The 18,407-nt window shown below is 46.1% G+C and overlaps 1 protein-coding gene across 4 annotated transcripts in view; it reads right to left on the bottom strand.

Moving 5' to 3' along the window:
* Positions 1 to 18,407, bottom strand: part of Flnb (filamin B) — a 130,765-nt gene that overhangs the window by 32,111 nt on the left and 80,247 nt on the right. For all 4 annotated transcript variants that reach the window (XM_021647301.2, XM_021647305.2, XM_021647302.2 and 1 more), the window contains exons 19-28: positions 15,711 to 15,828; positions 12,644 to 12,906; positions 11,241 to 11,838; positions 10,416 to 10,589; positions 9,532 to 9,694; positions 8,592 to 8,752; positions 5,060 to 5,227; positions 2,969 to 3,092; positions 2,389 to 2,545; positions 1,293 to 1,482 (exon numbers count right to left, since the gene is read on the bottom strand). In XM_021647301.2, coding sequence (XP_021502976.1) covers positions 1,293 to 1,482; positions 2,389 to 2,545; positions 2,969 to 3,092; positions 5,060 to 5,227; positions 8,592 to 8,752; positions 9,532 to 9,694; positions 10,416 to 10,589; positions 11,241 to 11,838; positions 12,644 to 12,906; positions 15,711 to 15,828 — 2,116 coding nt within the window. The remainder of the gene's footprint in view (positions 1 to 1,292; positions 1,483 to 2,388; positions 2,546 to 2,968; positions 3,093 to 5,059; positions 5,228 to 8,591; positions 8,753 to 9,531; positions 9,695 to 10,415; positions 10,590 to 11,240; positions 11,839 to 12,643; positions 12,907 to 15,710; positions 15,829 to 18,407) is intronic.

The following is an 18,407-nucleotide window of genomic DNA, read 5'->3' as shown; positions in this document are numbered from 1 at the left end:
TGCCTGAGCTAGGGGAGGAAACAGGTCTGAACAGCAAGAAGGCAGTTCCCAGCTCTCAGGAACATGCCGTGAACCAGTTGCTAAGGACTGATGCACAGACTAGAAGTGGTGGTTTGGGTGGAGTTTTTTCAGCTTTTCCCTTGGGTTAGACAAAAAATGGCCAAGGTGAGCAATTCACAGTCTTGAGCAGGATCAGATCAGAGAACAGACCATATCCAGGGAAGACCTACATTCAGTTTCCTTTTATTTTTAAGAGCAGTAAAATGACTTAATTTTGAGTCGGTGATTCGTGTATTTTTGTTTTTTTTCTCCATTGATAAACTGATATTGCATGTGTGTGTGTGTTTGCACGTACGAGCACTTGGGCAGGTGTGTCTGTGTGTGGGCAGTTCTCTCCTTTCAAAGTGTGGGTTCTGGGAACTGAACTTAGGTTGTCAGGTTTATCAGCAAGAACCCTTACCCACCACGCCACCTCGCCACCTCGCCAGCCCAGATGTCTCAGAATGTGCTAAAGCAGCAACAAGGAGCTGCACTCGTTGCTTGCAGAAACAGGAAGGCACAACACCAGGTGTGCTGAGGTGTGCATACAATCCCAGATCTTGGGAGGCAAGGCGGGAGGGTTGGCATTTGGCAGCCTCCTCAGCTACATGGCAAGTCTGAGGCCAGCCAGGATGCCTGTGTCTTTTTTTTTTTTTTTTTCCTTTAAATAGAGAATAACATATTGGATTGGTAAAATGGGTCAGCAGGTCAAAGTACCTAGAATCCATTGATGAAAGCCTGGCCACCTGAGTTCAGTGATTAGAATGCCCTCCTTTTGTCAAAGAAGCTGAAGCAAGCGTGAGGGTAAAAGATTCATCAAATCCGGAAAATCCCAAATCCTTTCACGTGTTTCTTCTCCACTGCTTTCTAAGTAGGACACTCTCAAATGAATCCTGAGCAGATGAGCCCACCATGTGCAGAGGTAGAAATACGATGCTTCTCATAGCTGTCTGTGTCAGACCTCAACTGGTGTCCCATCTTACAAGTAGGAGGTCCCCTACGCCAGCATCACACTTAACATCTTTCCCAACTGACTTTACCTCATCCTTGTAATAGTAACAACCTGGTAATGCCACCTCTAACACCTGGAAATGCTTCTGGATTCTAAAATCTAAACCTCCAAAGATTTTCATTCTGTGTATGTATGACTAGCGCTCAGACAGCCCACACAACTTTCCCTGATCACATAGCTATTAAGCCACACAGAGAAGGCCAGAACACACACTCCTAACCCTCTGCTCCCCTGCACTCACCTGTGGCCAGGCACTTGCTGGCATCGCCTGTCTGTGTGGCCCGGACACGGTAAGGAGAAAGTGGAATGTTGTCCCCACCATAGGTGACCCCAATCATATAGCGTCCAGTCTTGTCAGGGATATAGGTAACAGCATATGTGCCATCTTTATTATCATGGACGGTGGCTCTTTGAGGCTTTCCCTCTTGGTCCTGTGAATCACAGAGCAATGCTATTTGGGATGCCACTATCGACATGTGAAAACCAATCATAGCAAACCATGGTCTTTGATTAGTAGCTCTACCGGTGGGAGCAGATGGAAGTGATGACTTAATGTGATCTTGTTCTGTTGTATGTATGTAGGCAACAAAGAGGGTCACGTCTGTCAAATAGATCTGAGCATCACATATTCTGAACTATAGAGACACTGTGGCAAAGGCTCATACTCTGCCTTTCCCTTTTCTTTCTTTCCTGTTACCACAGGGCATTCCTCCTTAGCTAGACACACCACTGAATACAAAGCTCCTTCTCATGCTAGCAGCCTTGCCACTATGTACAACCATGTGACTATGAGGAGGTCTTCTCATAAGATGGCTTGAGGCAGATCATCTATCTATGAGAGCCATTTTCCTTCCTCTGTCTTCTTTTTTCTGGTTCAGCTTCTAAACCTAATGACCAGAGCACTGGTAGGCTCATGATCCATGAGGAGACATTAAGGACAGAGCCGCACACTAGGTCAGAGATTCTGAGTTCCTGGGTGAGCCATAGAGCACTAGATGGCTTACCTCTCTGTCCTTTCCCAAGAAAGGACAATCCCATGTTGGAGGTTCTGTGGTATGTAAAATCTGAGCCCTTATCGATCCAATAGGCAAATTAAGACATTTATAATGAGTGTAAAAAGTATACAGAAGAACTGGTGCCACATCCACCATCAGAAGCTCAGACGAGCACCTTGCACTGCAGCAGAGATGCTTACTGTAAGAATTCCGAAAACATGTACTCTGGGGCAGAAATTAGTCAGTAAACTCTTGCTTTTACCACTTTCCAGAATATTAAGTCTTACTACTAATAAGGTTTGGCTCCACCCTCCATATACAACAAAACAAGTACACAGTTACCGTGATCTGGACAGCAAGCAGGCCTTCACCAGCATCTCTGGCATCGATTGCAAACTCCACGGGCAGGCTGGCAGGTACCCCATAGGAACTGAGGCCAGGCCCAGAGGCAGTCACTTTGCTGGCATCATATGTGGGAAGGACCTTGACCTTAAAAGGACTTGATAAACACATAAGCCCTGGTCAGTAAGGATACAGGTCACCTCTGCTCTTTCTGATCTCTCTTATACAAAGAACTGGGCCTAAAAGGAGGGTTTCTACAAGAGATAATAAGTTTATTCAAAGGACCAGAAGTCCATTGGAAATACAAAGTCATGAGGGACAAGCCATATAAAACAGACCAGACTAGCTTTCCTTTGAACTGAAGTCAGAAGACTGGGTAGACCCCAGAGCAAGGTCACAGTACTGGATGTTATCACACTGTATGCAATATAGAGGTTCTATAACATTTGCTAAATGGGAGGTGGGTGAATGCCAGGGGGGTGGGGTAGGGGGGGAGGGCACTGGAGCAGTGGTTACCAGTTCTGTGAGCAGACGGGCCTGAGGCTGAACTGTACCCATGCCTGAAGGCTGAGACACTCACCTTCGAGGGATCTCTTCATCAGCATATTTGACAGAAACAATGTAGGGTCCCTCCTGAGATGGGGTGTAGGTCACTGTATGCGTGCCATCCCCGTTATCCACCACATTCACAGGCTCCACTAGGCCTAAGAACACAAATGAGAGGTCTAACTGACAACCTGGCTTTCCCTTCACTGTACCCTAGCTATGTTTAAAACAGGATCACTTCCATCCCCAGGAAGTGTTGGTTTCTACTGAAGAGTAACATAAACAGGACATAATCATAGGATCTATAGATCACAGTAGCAGATCTGACCCAAAGAGATACCTATAGCTTTTTGTGGGCTAGCATACACTCAGCCTGCCATACTGCCTTAGGATATAATTAAGGAGAATGCACATGCTTGTTGATGGAGGTCTTTGTAGACATGCTACATATCCTTTCAAGCTGGTTAGGCACACTTGGGTGTGACAATTTTATTCTAGAGCTAAGAAAGTGCCAAAGTGTCCAGAAACCTCAACAGCAAAAAGTAACCAATGGGCTGTCCAGTCAAGACCTGTCCCCACCTTTCAGCAAAGAACACAATGGTGTCAAACTCAAGGAACAAGAGGCCCATCCATGGGATGGTACAGGTGATGGCTAGAGAGTATGTTAAAGCTTAATTAGGCATGCACTAGACTGACAGATTCTAGACCCTATCCCTGAACATGAGGTCAAGGAGGAGTCAGTGGCAGAGAGGCCAAGCAGAGCAGTGCATGCTCATTAAGCAGAGCAGGTGAAGTAAGGACAAGTCCACTGTAGAGGTGGGGACAGCCTAGAGGCATTCATTCAAGTTACATAATTGAAAGCAGTTGCCAATGGGAAAACACAGACCTCAAACCTGTCTCTATAAAGGCAACAAAGGGTCAGCTTTAAAGAACTCTGAAATGGCTTTCCAGGGACTGAGTTATGAGTAGGAGTCTAGCACATAAGCTAAAATTACAAGGCTGTTTACTTGAGACCGCCATACTAGAGGCTCCTATGTAAGTAAAGCTTTTTCCTCTCTTCTCTCCCCTCTGTCTCTACACACACACACACACACATACACACATACTCTGAAACTTCACTAAAGGTGAGTTTGCCCCATGACCTCATTCTCTCAGACCACTTCTGCCCCGAGCTTCAAAGGCAGAACCTCCTGATGAACTGCACTAAGGAGAAGGCCTCCCATCAAAGGAGAAAACCTCAGCTCACTACTTCTGGAAACCACAAACACATCAAGGGCAAGTCGGGGGCAGGGAGAGAGAAGCCCAGATTACATAAGAAATCAGGCACACTATTTTATATGGAGAGAAAGGCACATGTTAACTCCTGGAAGAAATATGGCAGCAGGTTTCAGTAGTTCAGGGTTGTCCCCAAATGGCCTGCTAGTCACCTGAAACCTTAATTTCAGGTTGTCAGCAGTATGGGGCCAACGGCCAACAAAAGCCATGACCCAAGAGACCCTCTCTCAAGGGAGTTGAGGCAAAGCTATATCCCTGACCAAAATTCTAGTATGTTCTGGAGCAACACTGAGCATCTCAGAGGGACCACCTTCAAAACCCACCTCCTGCTCACATCTAGACCAAGGCACCTCAGACATGCCAAGCAGGTCGCGGTGCAGCCAGATAGACAGTGCATGTTAAAGCGAATACAGCCCTCCCGTCAACAAGCTACGTGGGAAGTGAAGGCACCATGCACATGCCTAAGTTCCAGTACTCAGGCGGCAGAGGTAAGGGGATCGCCACATTCAAAGCCAGTCTGGTTTACTCAGGCCACAGCTGGGAAAAGCAAAGCCTGGCATATAAGCTTCCTCCTAGGACACTTGTCTGCTATGGGTTACGACCCAGGGTTTGGTCTTCAGACCAGGAAAGAAATAAATGAAATTATAAAAAGACATTTAGGACTATGTTATTAACAGGAAAAATGGACTCAAGGAAAGATAACACACTGAACTTTTTGAGCAGGCTAGCTAGCATACAGAACAGTAAATTAACTGAGAAGTTAATTAACTTAACTATAAGTTCAATCTCATAAGAATCTGCTCTGGGTCATGGTGGATGAGTATGAGTGGCAGGCAGGATGTAGACTCACCTCTTGGGCCCAGGACCCTCACTTCCAGTGGAGCTAGGCCAGCCTTGCTGCTGTCTACTGTGAAGGATTGCAGGATGCGGGCTCGGACACCAGAGCCCAGACCTGGGCCAGCAATTTTCACCTTGCTGGGATCCACAACATCTTTCACAGGAACTCTGAAGGGGCTGCCTGAAAGAGTCACAGGATTGTGAGCATGAAGCAATCACCAGAGCTCCCTGCTGAGACCTGGCACCACAGTGCTATTCTATCTGGACACTGACTGACGGTATACGCCTCAGTCAGTGCAGCCTGCCTCTCTGCTATTCATCCACTGATATTCCCACGTCTGACACAGCACTAACCACATGTAGACATAGGACCTGGGACCTCAGGAAGCCAAAGTAGAGCAACGAGAGCACATTCTTCTATCATTCTATGTGGCATTCATTGGAAGGTATACAAGGCAGAACGTGTAGAAGACAATGAATTTGGTCTGTAGGAGACCAAATTATTTCCATTAAGACATGAAAAATAAGCCGGGTACGGTGGCACCTGCCTTTAATCCCTGCACTCAGAGAGGCAGAGGTAGGTAGATTTCTGTGAGTTCAAGAACAGCCTGGTCTACAGAGTGAGTCCAGGACAGCTAAGGATACACAAAGAAACCTCATCTTGAAAACAAACAAACAAACAAACAAACAAACATCTGAGAAACGATGTAAAGAGGAAGCAGCTACCACTCAGCTACATGAACAAATTCCGATAAAAGCAAACAAGGTGCTAGCAGGTCACTGGATGTCTCAGCTTTCTGGAGTTATTTCGATTAAACAGCATGACATTAAGACAAGTGGAGCCTCTAGCTTGGGGGAGTTCTGGAGCACAGGGGAAACTGGTATTCAACTCTGGGAGGGGAGGAACAAGAAAGGTTCTTGGAAGAATGGAAGTGAGCAGCATGGTGGTGGGAACACACACAGAAGAGCAGAAAAGAGCGGGTAGGCCTTACAACCCGCTTCTAAACTCGCTCCATCCCACACAAGCCACTAACTGCTGAGCACGCGTGCTCACTTGGTTCCATACTCCTCTGTTAAAGCCTTTGTTTGTCTAAGGATAAGCTGTGGTAAGCTGCATGAATGACTTCTGGGGAAACCCAAGGGTCTCTCGATCTTCAAGATGTCAGTTAGAAAGACTGGTAAAATCCAGGGAAATCAAGACTTGTTACAGCAAGGGCAGAACCTAGGCTTGCCAACGGTACTCACACAGCAAGAGTGCTAGTGTCCCCATCCTTAGTATGCCAGGTCCATTGCCAAAGAGCTCTGAGTACCACTTGTCGTATGCAGGACACATGTCCTGCATGTTTTACAAGGTATGGCAATGGCCAGATACCTGCCATGGAAATAGATATCTCTGCCGTGAGTCTCAGAAAGCTTCTGTTTTACAGAATCAGGGGCTACACATACACTTACACAAAGAACTGAGACCCTGGCAAAGACAAGCACCATCTTCCATGCTGGCGTTTAGGGAAACAAAAGAACGATTTATTTGGGAGTCAAGAGCCCCAATGCTAACAGGTGACAAGAGTTTGACTCTGCAGCTAGTCGGTAAGTCTGAACCTCTGCTGGTAAGTGAATTCAGCCTGAGAGCAGCCTTGAAGCAGTAAGCAATGGTCTAACAAGTTCAGACACCATTATCTGCCAATATCCTGTCCCCTGTTTAGGTAAACATCACCAACCAACCACACCCTTCGTGAACCCCAGTTAATCAGGTGGTCTACCACCAAGTCTGCAGCTGCGTCAGCACAGGATACCAGTGAGCTATTATATGGCAGGTGGGTATTTAAAGCAATACCACCACCTAGCGTGGAGGAGGCTGAGGCAGGAAGATTTCAAGTCTGAGGTTCTGACTCAAAACAAAGCAACAACAAAAAACCCACCAGAGGTTTGTGTCAGGCCAGAAAAAACCTGAACTCATGTTTAATCATCCAAATCCCCAGGAAAGCAAACAAGATGCCGGCAGGTCACTGGAAGTTTCAGAGCTCAGGGGTCATCTTGGCTGGGTGGCCTGACACTCACAGGAACAGCATCGCACACTAAGTGTTGCGGCCTCGGGTCCTTTTGGAGTTCACGGGAGACTGATAAGAGCCTGGAGCTTAAAAGCTACCATCTTCCCTGATGGGAAAGGCCCAGATGCATTCTTTTTTGTTATGATCATCTGCTTAGTGCTCACTGAGGCGTCCAAACTCTTACTCCCCTTGCAGGGGAATTCCAAAACTCATGCCATCCAGCACTTTCTGAAGAGCGGGGGACAGCACTACTGTGCCACAGCAGCAGCACACGGAAGCCAGCAGAACCACCTGCCTGGCGGATGAACAGTCATCTCCCCCGGAGGACACCATCTACTCATTCTCAAGGCTTAACTCTGTCACTAGCACTGCCCTGTGCAAGGTACCAAAGGAGACCTTATAACCACATCCTGTCCCTTCCTTTTCTCCACTCCCCTACTTCCTATCAGCATGCACAACATGTAGCTGCATCAATGCTACACAGGAGCTGCCCCAAGAGTGGGAGCCTTGTTTGTCTTTTTCTAGCTGATATTCTTTAGATTAAGGACTAAAATCAAACCAAACCAAACCAAGAAAACCTATAGTGATAGGGCAGGCAAGCACAGGTTTGAGGAGAAACTAGTTATTTTTAACTACTAAAACTTATATAGACAGACCAGCACTGTTAAGAGAGAGACTAGAAACCTTGTGTAACAGTAAAGGTACAGAACATCATTAAAAAGAGAACAAATTAATAAATAAGAATTTGTATTAGGGGCTGGAGAGATGGCTCAAAGGGTAAGAGCACTGGCTGCAATTCCCAAGGTCCTGAGTTCAATTCCCAGCAACCACATGGCTACTCATACAACCATCTATAAAGAGATCTGGTGCCCTTTTCTGGTATGTAGGCACACATGCAGACAGAACACTGTATACATAATAAATCAATCTTAACAAAAATTTTGTATTAGGATGTCTTTGTCAGCTGCTAATGCAAAGAGAAAGCAATGAGCAAGAGCCAAGCTCCACAGCTTTTGGGGCTGAAGGAAGGCCTCAGTGGTTAAGAGAATTCATTGCTCTTTCAGAGAACCTAGGTTCAATTCTTGGCACCCATACTGGGTGGCAGCCTCTTGTAACGCCAGTTCCAGGGGATCCAAAATCCTCTGGCTTCTATGGGCAATTGCATTCACATGCCATAGCTAAGCTCCTGCAATCACATATACACACAACAACAACAACTACAATCTTTTAAAAATAAGGATTCCCAGTTTTGTAAAGAATGGGCTTTTCCTTCAGTCAGAAACTGAGCCACTCAAACCAAGTCACATGAGCCATTATTTCCAATGGAAGGTCCAGAGCCAATGCTTCCTGCTTTGTCATTGGGTTCTACTGGGAGTTATAGTGTTCTTGGTGCTGTCGTCCGTGTTTAAGGTTTCTCCAAAATCCAATTGTTCTTTTTACTAAAGAGAGATGGGAAAACCCAGTCTGTGACAACACGTATTCTTTGGGATAGCTTACCAGGGATGTGGACACCTCCATATGTGATATTAACGTCGTAATCCCCTGGAGCGAAAGGAATGTACTCAGCGCTGCAGCTGCCATCTTTGTTGTCTATGCAGTTTATCTTCGATTCCGAAGGCCCCTCCACAGTTATGCCTAGCCCACCAATTCCTGCACCTCTGGAGACAATGGGGGAGGGGGAAGTGAAATGTGAACAGCCCCTGCTGGACTGCTTACTGTCAGAATCCACTTAAAAACACTTTATCAACCACTCTCTTTAGTTAACTTGATTCCACCAACGTAGCGATACCTCTCAGGACATTTCTCAGAAGTTCTGACTACAACAGTGGTTCTCAGCCTTCCTAATGCTGCGACCTTTAATACAGTTCCGTGTGTCGTGGAACTGTATTGCTGCTACTTCATACTGCCACTTCATAACTGTAATTTTGCTACCACTACGAATCTTGACAAATACAAGGCAGGTATGTGCCCTTAGGGTACTGAGCCTGTGCCCTGCCACTGATCTCCTAGCTCATCCCTTTGGAGTTAATTATGATAGGAACTTCTGAGGATTCCTTTTACGTACAGAGTTAGCTCTACACTTCTGCATCAGGAAGTTAAGGAACTCTATCCAGTCCTAGTGTGCTCAGCACCTTAATGACTATTATCATTTCTGGTGTAATTTTAGATACACTTGCTCATTCTCTATAACATAAATCTTGACAGAAGAAAATGTTTAATGTATCTTTCAAAATGCATCTTAACAGAAGTCGAAAGACAAATAAGAAGGGCTACAATGTTTTTCCCCCCTATGGGGGGACAGGGTCTCGTTCTGTACCTTAGATTGTCTTCAAAGTTAGAGTAATCCTTGTACCTCAGATTTACAAATGTTTTTTTGTTTGTTTAATCAGTTAAAACCACATAGGGATCAATACCCTGAACCCAGGGCCCTGCCTACCTGGTTACCACCGTGAAGACATTAGATTTGTCGGTAAAGGCCTCTATCAGTCCAGGACCTTGGGCGTGGACCCGGGATGGCTGGCAGCCTTCAGTCACAGCCACTTTGAAGGGGCTCTTTGGGATGGGCACATCATCGTATGTCACCTCCACTACATGGAAGCCTGTCCACAAACAGACAACAAGAACGGGTATTTGTACACCCTGCCACTGCTCCAGACTCTTTTCTGATTCTTGTGGACAGAACACGAGCTGCTCCTTGAAAAGAATCGATTAAGACGATAGTAACACAGTGCTGGACACAGGCGCTCAGTGGGTAAGAGCATGTATTGCTCCCACAGAGGGCCCGAGGGAAGTCCCCGGCTCATATATCACAACCAGCTGTAGCTCCAGCTCCAGGGGATCTAATGCCCTCTTCTGCCCTCTGTGGGTACTTTTGCATGTGCGTGGGACGCGCGCGCATGCGCGCACCTGGCCCCAAGCAGATAAGCACTGACTTTGTATTTAAGGTAGTCACTCTAGGCAGACTATCCTGATTTGGTAAACCACTAACCGGGCATTAAAAGACTAAAGGGAACTCAGGAAAAAGAAAAGCCAGTGACCTATAAATACCTGAAGATATCTGTATAGAATCTTTAGAGGATCATGGGTATCACTCCATAACCTGCCCAGGCAAAGCTGCGACTTAGCAACATATATCACAAGGCCAGTGAAGCAGGCACTGGTGGCTGCTGGGGAAGGGGCCTGCTATATCCGAGTAGTGTGCACTGTTCTCTGCTGAGGCAGGCTGAGTACAGGGTTAAGAGGTCAGCGCCCGTCACTGGAAACAAATGCCCAAACACAGCTCTGAACTTAGGAGTCAAGGGCCCAGGGGGGATGACGCACCTTTCTCAAACGGCGTGTATTCCACCTGGTAGGTCCCATCGGCATTGTCCTTGATGAAGCACTCAGTGGAGGCCCCTGAGGGGTTGGCAATGTGAGCCTTGATGTGGTCACCTCCAACCTGGGTGAGGGACCTCGAGTCGACGGTGAAGTCCGTGGTGGCCTCCCGAAACACATCTGTTGAACAAGCACAAAGATAAGAATGTCACCTTGGGTCCGAGCAAACCCCAGAATGAAGACTCGTCACATTTTGGAATACACTAAGAATAATGTTGCTGCCCTAAGGATAGCTTTGCAGATCGTAAAAGTCACGGTAGACTTGGCCAAGTGACAACAAAACTGCTCACACAAAGATGGGGGTTCAGGCCAAGTGTAGTGGTGCATAGCTGGAATTTTAGCCACTCCAGAGAGGGAAGCAAGAGGGTCGTGAGTTCAAGACCAGTGTAGGCTACATAGTGAGACCCTGTCTCAAAACAAACAACCAAGGTAGAGATCCAGGACAAGGGCAAAGACAAACTAGTTCTGCCTCTGTGTATTACTAGATACACATTTTACACCATTTCATTCCAACTAAGTCCCAGTGACATTAAAAAAAATATAATAATAACAAAAGATTTCTGGCTTTGCCACAAATACAAGAAAATCAGCTGAGAATGCTGGGCTCATTCACCAGGGAGAAACAAAAAAATGGAGGCTGAGTGGAGGGTAACCTCTGGAAACCATGTGACTGGCCCCCCTCTCCCACCAGTCAACCACACCAGGCAGAAGCTATAGGTGAGCAAGTCTGACCCCTGGCAGGCAGCTGAGTTTGTTAAATTAGAGACTCACCTTTCCCTTCTATTCCTGGCCCAAAGACTTTGATCCCACTAGTGTCTATGGTGGGCTCCACCTTGACCCAGGCGGGGAAGTGTGGTACAAGCTCACCACCATACTTCATGGTCAGTGTGTACATGCCAGCTGTCAGAGGCACATAGGTCACGGCATAGGTACCATCTTTGTTGTTCTGTATGGAAACTTCAGCTTTCACCCCCGAGTCTGAGACAGCTTCAAGGCCCAGAGTCCCGGGCCCTGCTTCTGAGCAATCTACGCTAAGGAGTCCAGCTTCACCGGCTTTTCCATGTTCAAGTCCCGGTCCAGACACCACAACCTTCGAGGGGTCAAATGGCATTTCAATGTCAGCTTTGAAGGGAGACCCAGGAATGTGGACTTCTTCAAAGAGAATGTTGACAAAGTATTCTCCAGGTTTTGTGGGAAGGTATGAGACAGAGCAAGTCCCATCACCGTTGTCAGAGCATTCAATTTTGGCCTCGCATGGACCTTCCACAGTTAGGCCCAAGCCTCCAGTTCCAGCTCCTTTGGTGTCAATGGTAAACTCGGCAGGCTTGCCTACAAGCCCTCCTTCAAGGCCAGGACCGTGGGCCTTCACCTATTTGAACAAAGAATAAAAGTTAAATTTGATCTGCACCTGCTACTGCTACCCAGTCAGCTCTGCTCTTAACCCCACTCATGACCACAATCACACAAAAGCACGTCAGTTAAGTATCCCAAATCCTTCAGGCTGCTTTGTCATGCACGCACACATGTACATGATCCAGACTGTATCTGAGAACACAGTCCAACTGCTCAAAAGAACAGATGGGAGAGGAATAGCCCTTAGCACAGGAGCAGGAGGGGAGGAGGCAGGCCTGCTTTGATGGTCCATTCTTTGTCTTCCCTCTTCTAAAACATGGGGCTGGATGTGAGACCCAACAGCCAGACACACACACACACACACAGACGAGTTTTCTTGGCTGGGGCTTGAAGCAGGTAACTTAGAGCAGCTTTGACTGTTACATATCCAATTAATAAAACTTTTTATTTTTTTAGAAGAGATGATTTTATAGAATTCATGCCACTCAGACTGCTGAAAATATCCCCAAATCATTTCATCGAGAAGACTAAGAATAAGGCTGAGACCGCCATGCTCTTGTCCATCCCTGTGGGTTGACTAGTATATTACTATGGAAAGCAATAAAAGAAAGGACTCCCTCACCAAAGTTTTGTGAGTAGAGAGCAAACAAGAGCAGGAGGTGGCTCTACCCTTGAGGAACCCCAGCACACTGAATTGCAAAACCTTTGTCAGCCACTGAGAACTCACACTCCCCCCAGACAGACTTTCCACCTATGTTTCCCAGGTAGGGCCAGAGGACTCTGAATCATACTTGGCAGCAGCAGGAAAATCCCACACTGACCTTGGTGGGATCTGGTGGCAGCGAGGCCTCCACAGTATAGGGACTGCCAGGCACTGGGTGTCCATCGTAGGTCACGTCTACAGCAAACAGCCCCTCCTCTCGAGGGATGAACTTGGCAGTGCTGCTCTCCCTGCCGGCCACTGGTGCTACGAGGCATGGCACGACCTTCCGAGAAGGGCTCAGGATCGTCACATCCAGCTTTCCCTGGCCTCCTGCCCCCTTGGTGTTAATGGCAAATTCCTGGTCCTTCCCGACCTCGACCCCTGTGGAAAAGGAAACAAGCTAAAGTGATGAGCTGACCCCTGTCAGCAGCAAGAAAAACAGAGCAAGGGAAGACGGCCCACTGGACATGGGGTTTTTACCTCGGTTGCTACAATAAGCAATACTTGACTCAGAGGACAAGAAGCGAGACTAATACAATGGCATTTAAGCCTCAACAACTGGCATAAACACAATGGCAACGAGTCATTAACAACTGACAATAACAGCGATTGTTTACTAAGTAATTTCTGTGCCAGTCACAAATACTGTACATTGTCTCCTTCAATTTACATAATAACTCTAGGGGCTGTTTATTAACAACAGTGGCCTTTATAGATGGGGAAACTGAGGCCCTGAGAGGTTAAGTAACTTGTCCAGGGCAACATATCTAGCAGATCACAAAGCTAGCATTCAAACATAAATTTTCTAACCCCATGAAAGAATTATGATTACAGTAAAATCAAACTTTGAAAAGATTATGATTACAGTACACTCCAACACTGTCTGCTTTGTCACTTCTCTGTGGTGATAATCTTACACAGAAGCACACCCTTAAAAAGTCAATGTTGTATTTACTAACTCCAGGTAGAAAAATCAATCTTGTTGCTCAACACCCCCCCCCAAAAAAAAAGAAGGCTGAAGTCACAGAGCTGGCAAATTCTGAGAACTAACTTTCATGTCTTTTAAAAACAGCCTTTGGGTCACACAGCGAGATCCTGCATATCTGAAAGGGTAGGGGTAGAAATGTGACTCAGTGGTTAAGAGCATACTGATCTCGTAGAAACCATGGAGTTTAGTGCCCAGCACCCGTGGGAGGCAGTCCACAGCTGCCTGTAACTACAGCCCATGAGATGCACAACTTCTTCCAGATTCCACAGGCACCTGCACTCATGTGCTTAACCCTCTCCTCCCATATACACACATAACTAAATTTAAAAATAATAAAAATAAATCTTAAAACAATCTTTTCAAGGCAAGGCAGCAGGAAAACCAAGTGTTATTTTGACAGAAACAGGGAAAGGGTTTCAGCCAAAACAAAAGCACTGGGAATATAGGAGAACCTAGGCAAATCTCGACTCTGGGGACATCAAGGAGCCTGCAGGGGCTGGCACAGATGCCCACATGATCTATGTCCCAACAGGACAGAGGTTTTCCCTAATGGGCAGCATGCTATTCCTGCTTTGGAGTCGAAACTCAATGTCTCGGGGATAGAAGCAACAAGAGCACTCATGAAGTGTCTGGGCAGTGGCTGCTGTCACAGGCTCACAGCCAGTTGTCCCCTAATGAGCTCTCCCTTAGCATCTCCCAGAATGTGAGACAGCCTTGGACACAGCACATGCAGGGCACAGCCAATGACGGCCAGCTGAGACCCTAGGGAACTCTCAGAAGAGGATAACCTGGGCACTCCAGGTATGCAGACTTATTCTGCTGACTCAGTAGCCCTGAAACCAGACGAGTGTACACTATCAAGGGATATCCAGTTTGGCACTCTCCAAGCAGTTAATATTAATGAAGACTGAACTGGGTTATGATTTCCAAAATGTATCACTGGTCTCAAAGGGCAGCACAGGCCAAGGGCTACAAACAGGGCAGGACAACTTTTGTGCTAAATAAATACTACCAAGTGTTTTCTTTGGACACATATACATGTGTAGATGCAAAAGGAGGGTGTAGGAGTAATATGCAAGACCTTACTTAAAATCCAAAGATGTTTTAAAATGAAGCAGTCAGTTCTCAGAACTTTGGTTAACCAAAGCAAGATGGATCAGGCATATCCAACCTGCAACTCACAGGTCACATGCAGCCACATTCTGCTTAGAATAGCCACCAACGCAGCCCAAGAGAAAAATCATGAACTTACTCAAAACATTAAGAGATTAAAAATAACAACATCAGAACCCCTTCAACTATCTGGCTCCTGATGGTGAACTTTGTAGATGATAACATCATTCTGCAATGTCAAAAGGTTGTACATGTATATATGTAAGACCTTCCTAGTGGGGAAAAAAATGGGTTTATGTATTACTTGAATTAAAATTATTTAAGAGCATGTGTGGAAGCTAAGTGAGCATAAGTAAGCATGCGGTACTCATACTGTACTATCCTCTTTATGGCTGAAGTTTTCCATAATAATAAAAAATGTTACAAGGTTGGGAATACAGCTTGATGTAGAGTGCTTGCCTAGCACAAACAAAGCACTGGGGCTCTAGTCTCAGAAGCACAAAAACAAACAAAAAAGCAACCTTTAAATTTTAACATAAACAAAATGACGCTATAATGTACTTACAGCAATAAAATGAGCTAAGATATATATCAAGCTAAAGGGCAAGGACAGAAAGGGAAGGCTAGGGCTACTAAGTGCCAAGGAGCCGATTTCTATGCACGAACATTGACCTTAATGTGATACAGATGCCGAAGATGGTTGGCACAGTGTGACTCTCATCCCAAACCAACATTCTCTAGCTTCTCTCTTAATGAAAACTTCCTGCGGTAACATCAGCAGTCACACAGAGCTGACTACGTGCCAGTTTCTGCGCTATTATCTCATCTAACTTTCACAATACTTTCAGGAGTCTGTGTCCCCAAACACCCCATTCCTGCTACGCAAATGAGAAAGCTTGGTGAGCATCAGTGGCAGAAACATCACAGAATTGGTTCAAAGCACAGCTCTCATTCAGACCAAGTCTGTCCACTGCAACATCTCTTTACGACAGAATTAGTTTCTCTGAAAATTCCATCTTGTGAAGGAAATCTAAGAATAGCAGTCACAGTTGTTGGTTGTCAGTGACCTCATTAAGACACTTACTGTTTTCTAGTCCGTTGATTTTTATCTTGCTCAGATCCAGCGGAGCAGCAACACCCACGGTGAAAGGACTCTTAGGAATGGGATCGCCACCATAAGTCACTAGAACCTGCATGTTGCCCTGGAATGACAGACAAAAAAGGGGGTACTCTTCTGGGTGGAAATGCACTGAGCTTGCTCCCAGAACCGTCATTTGTGCCAGGGACATAGTAAGCTTGAATTCATTAACCAAGTCTAATTTTCTTGGGTCTCATATATTCCAGGCTGGCTTTGACCTTGCTATGAGACAGAGGATGACCTCTTAACTTTCAGTCCTCCAGTCTCCCAGGATTATAGGTGTGTACTATGTCACCTCATTAATGCAATGCTGGGGATCAAACCCATGGCTTCATGTATGCCAGGCAAGCATTCTACACTGAGCTATACCCATAGTTTGACTCAGAGTGGCTTCAGAAAGCATCCTAAACACACTCTTTAAGCTTTTGAAACATATGACAAGAAAAATAGGAAAACACAGTACAGTGACAATTTGCAAGGCTAACAGGCTTGTGCTATGAACTTTTATGTATTTCCTCAGTTTAAAATCCCAAAATGGGCTGTAGAGATGGCTCAGAGGTTAAAAGCACTGCCGGTCCTTCCAAAGGTCCTGAGTTCAATTCCCAGCAAGCACATGGTGGCTCATCTATAATGAGATCTGGTGCCTTCTTCTGGCATGGAGGCACACATGCAGACAGAACACTCATATACATAATATACATGACACTAATATACATAATACATAAATCTTAAAAAACCCAAAACAACTAAAAAAATGGTAAGAATGGAGATGGGGTCTAGGGAGAAGGTTCAGTGGCTAGAGCCACAATAGCATGAGGACTTGAGTTTGAATCCCTAGGTTACATGTAAGACCAGATGCATAAAAATAGATTAAAAAAATTCACTGGATGGGGATGGAGAGATGGCTTGGTGGTAGGAGCACACCCACATGGCAGCCCACAACCATCTGTAACTCCTGTCCCAGAGGATTTGACCACCTTACACATACAGGCAAAACACGAATGTACAGAAAATAAAAATAAAGTAAAAAATAGTTTTTTAAAAAATTCACTGGAAAAAAAAAGAACAGATGCACTAGCTTATTGTGATCCTACGTTGAGATGGGAAACAGAGTCAGGAGAACCCCCCCCCCCACACACACACAAAGGGCTGGGGTATGCAAACAAGGTGGAAAATGGGGACCAACACTTGAACCTGTCCTCTGAAGTCCACACAAAATCCCAAAACTGATCTCAGGAGTAGTTCTCACCACCATAGCCCACTTTTCAAGAAGAATCTCCTTGGTTCAAAGAGGCACGGCACATGCCCTCATCACGCACACTTAGTAAGTGTATGCTGGATTCACACCCATGGCACCCAAACCTTTATCTTCTTTCCTCTGCCACAGCACCCTGATACATGATACAAGCCAACCCCAGCCGGGGGTACAGCCACTGGGCCTGGAGCCTCCAAATCTACACATCCAGTTCTTTAATGCTTGGGCATTTAGTTTCGGGACAATGGGCCACGCAGGGAGGTGTTCACAGGAGCATTCTTAGAGCATTCTTAGGAGCTAACTCCTAATTCCAGCGAAGGAAAGGAAAGCTGTGGGTGTGAAGGCACACCATGCTGGAAGATTGGCAGGTGCCCTTCCTGGGAGCCCTGGTCGCTGCAGAGGCACACACAACACAGCCATGCAACTGCTGTTCTTTGTCTACAGGTCCCGAGCAGCTTGCTGCTGACTTCCTCTCTCCACGCTTAGCTGCTTCCTCCCCCTCTAAGACAAAGCTCCATGAAAGCCCAATGCTATCTCAGCAGATCCATGCTGTCCTTGCCTCTATGTCCAGGAATAACAAAGTGTGTGGGAGAGTAAGAGCAGTCTCTGGACAGTCCAGCAGGCTCTCTGGCACATGGGCCCCGCTGAAAGCTGTCACCGATCAAGTGTTAAAAGGGTGTAGCTTTTGGCTTGATGTATATTTTCTCACATTCCTTCTGTAAATAAAGCAGGGAAAGAGAGCCAAGGGGAGGAAGGATGGCTGCATCAATGAAGGGGGAAGAACTGATTTTCGAGGAGTTTTAGTATAGTGCACAGAATCAAATGGCCTACCTTAAGGGTCTAACATTTTATACCAAAATGTGCACAGCTCAAAATCTACAGAGTTAGGGGCCAGCCAAGGGACAAGAAAGGTCTCCTCTAATGTTTAAGGAAACACTGTGTTGTTATTGCAGCCACTGCAATATTCCCAAAAATATCCCCTGAGCCCCCATTTCCCCACTACCCTCTAACTCCTTGGGTGCTAGGCTAACCTCAAGGTCAACCTCAAGGCTAACCAGGCATCTTGGTAAGAGCCCTCCCCTATTTCTGCCCACTTCCCTGAAGTGTTGGAGAAAAAAAAAAGTCTCTTTCCAGTTAAGCCTGCCCAGCACATAAAAGTATGCTTCATTTCCACTCACAGAAGCAACACGAAACGCAGATAGGAAATAAACTCTGCCTTAAACAACCAGAAGGAGTGGGAGTGGGTATGGGTAGCCTTGGAGACTCACACTTCTGACCCTAAGCATCTTTGTTTCCTTCTGAGGCCAACCTATGAACAAACTCAGCTTTTCTCCCACAGGGCTGTCTAAGGCAGTGACCACCTGTGTGCTCTACTAAGATGAAGCTGC

This window comes from Meriones unguiculatus, chromosome 9 (genome assembly GCF_030254825.1).
Source record: "Meriones unguiculatus strain TT.TT164.6M chromosome 9, Bangor_MerUng_6.1, whole genome shotgun sequence".
Lineage (NCBI taxonomy): Eukaryota > Metazoa > Chordata > Mammalia > Rodentia > Muridae > Meriones > Meriones unguiculatus.
Note: the sequence above shows the minus strand (reverse complement) of the source record. Positions and strands in the feature narration are given on the sequence as shown.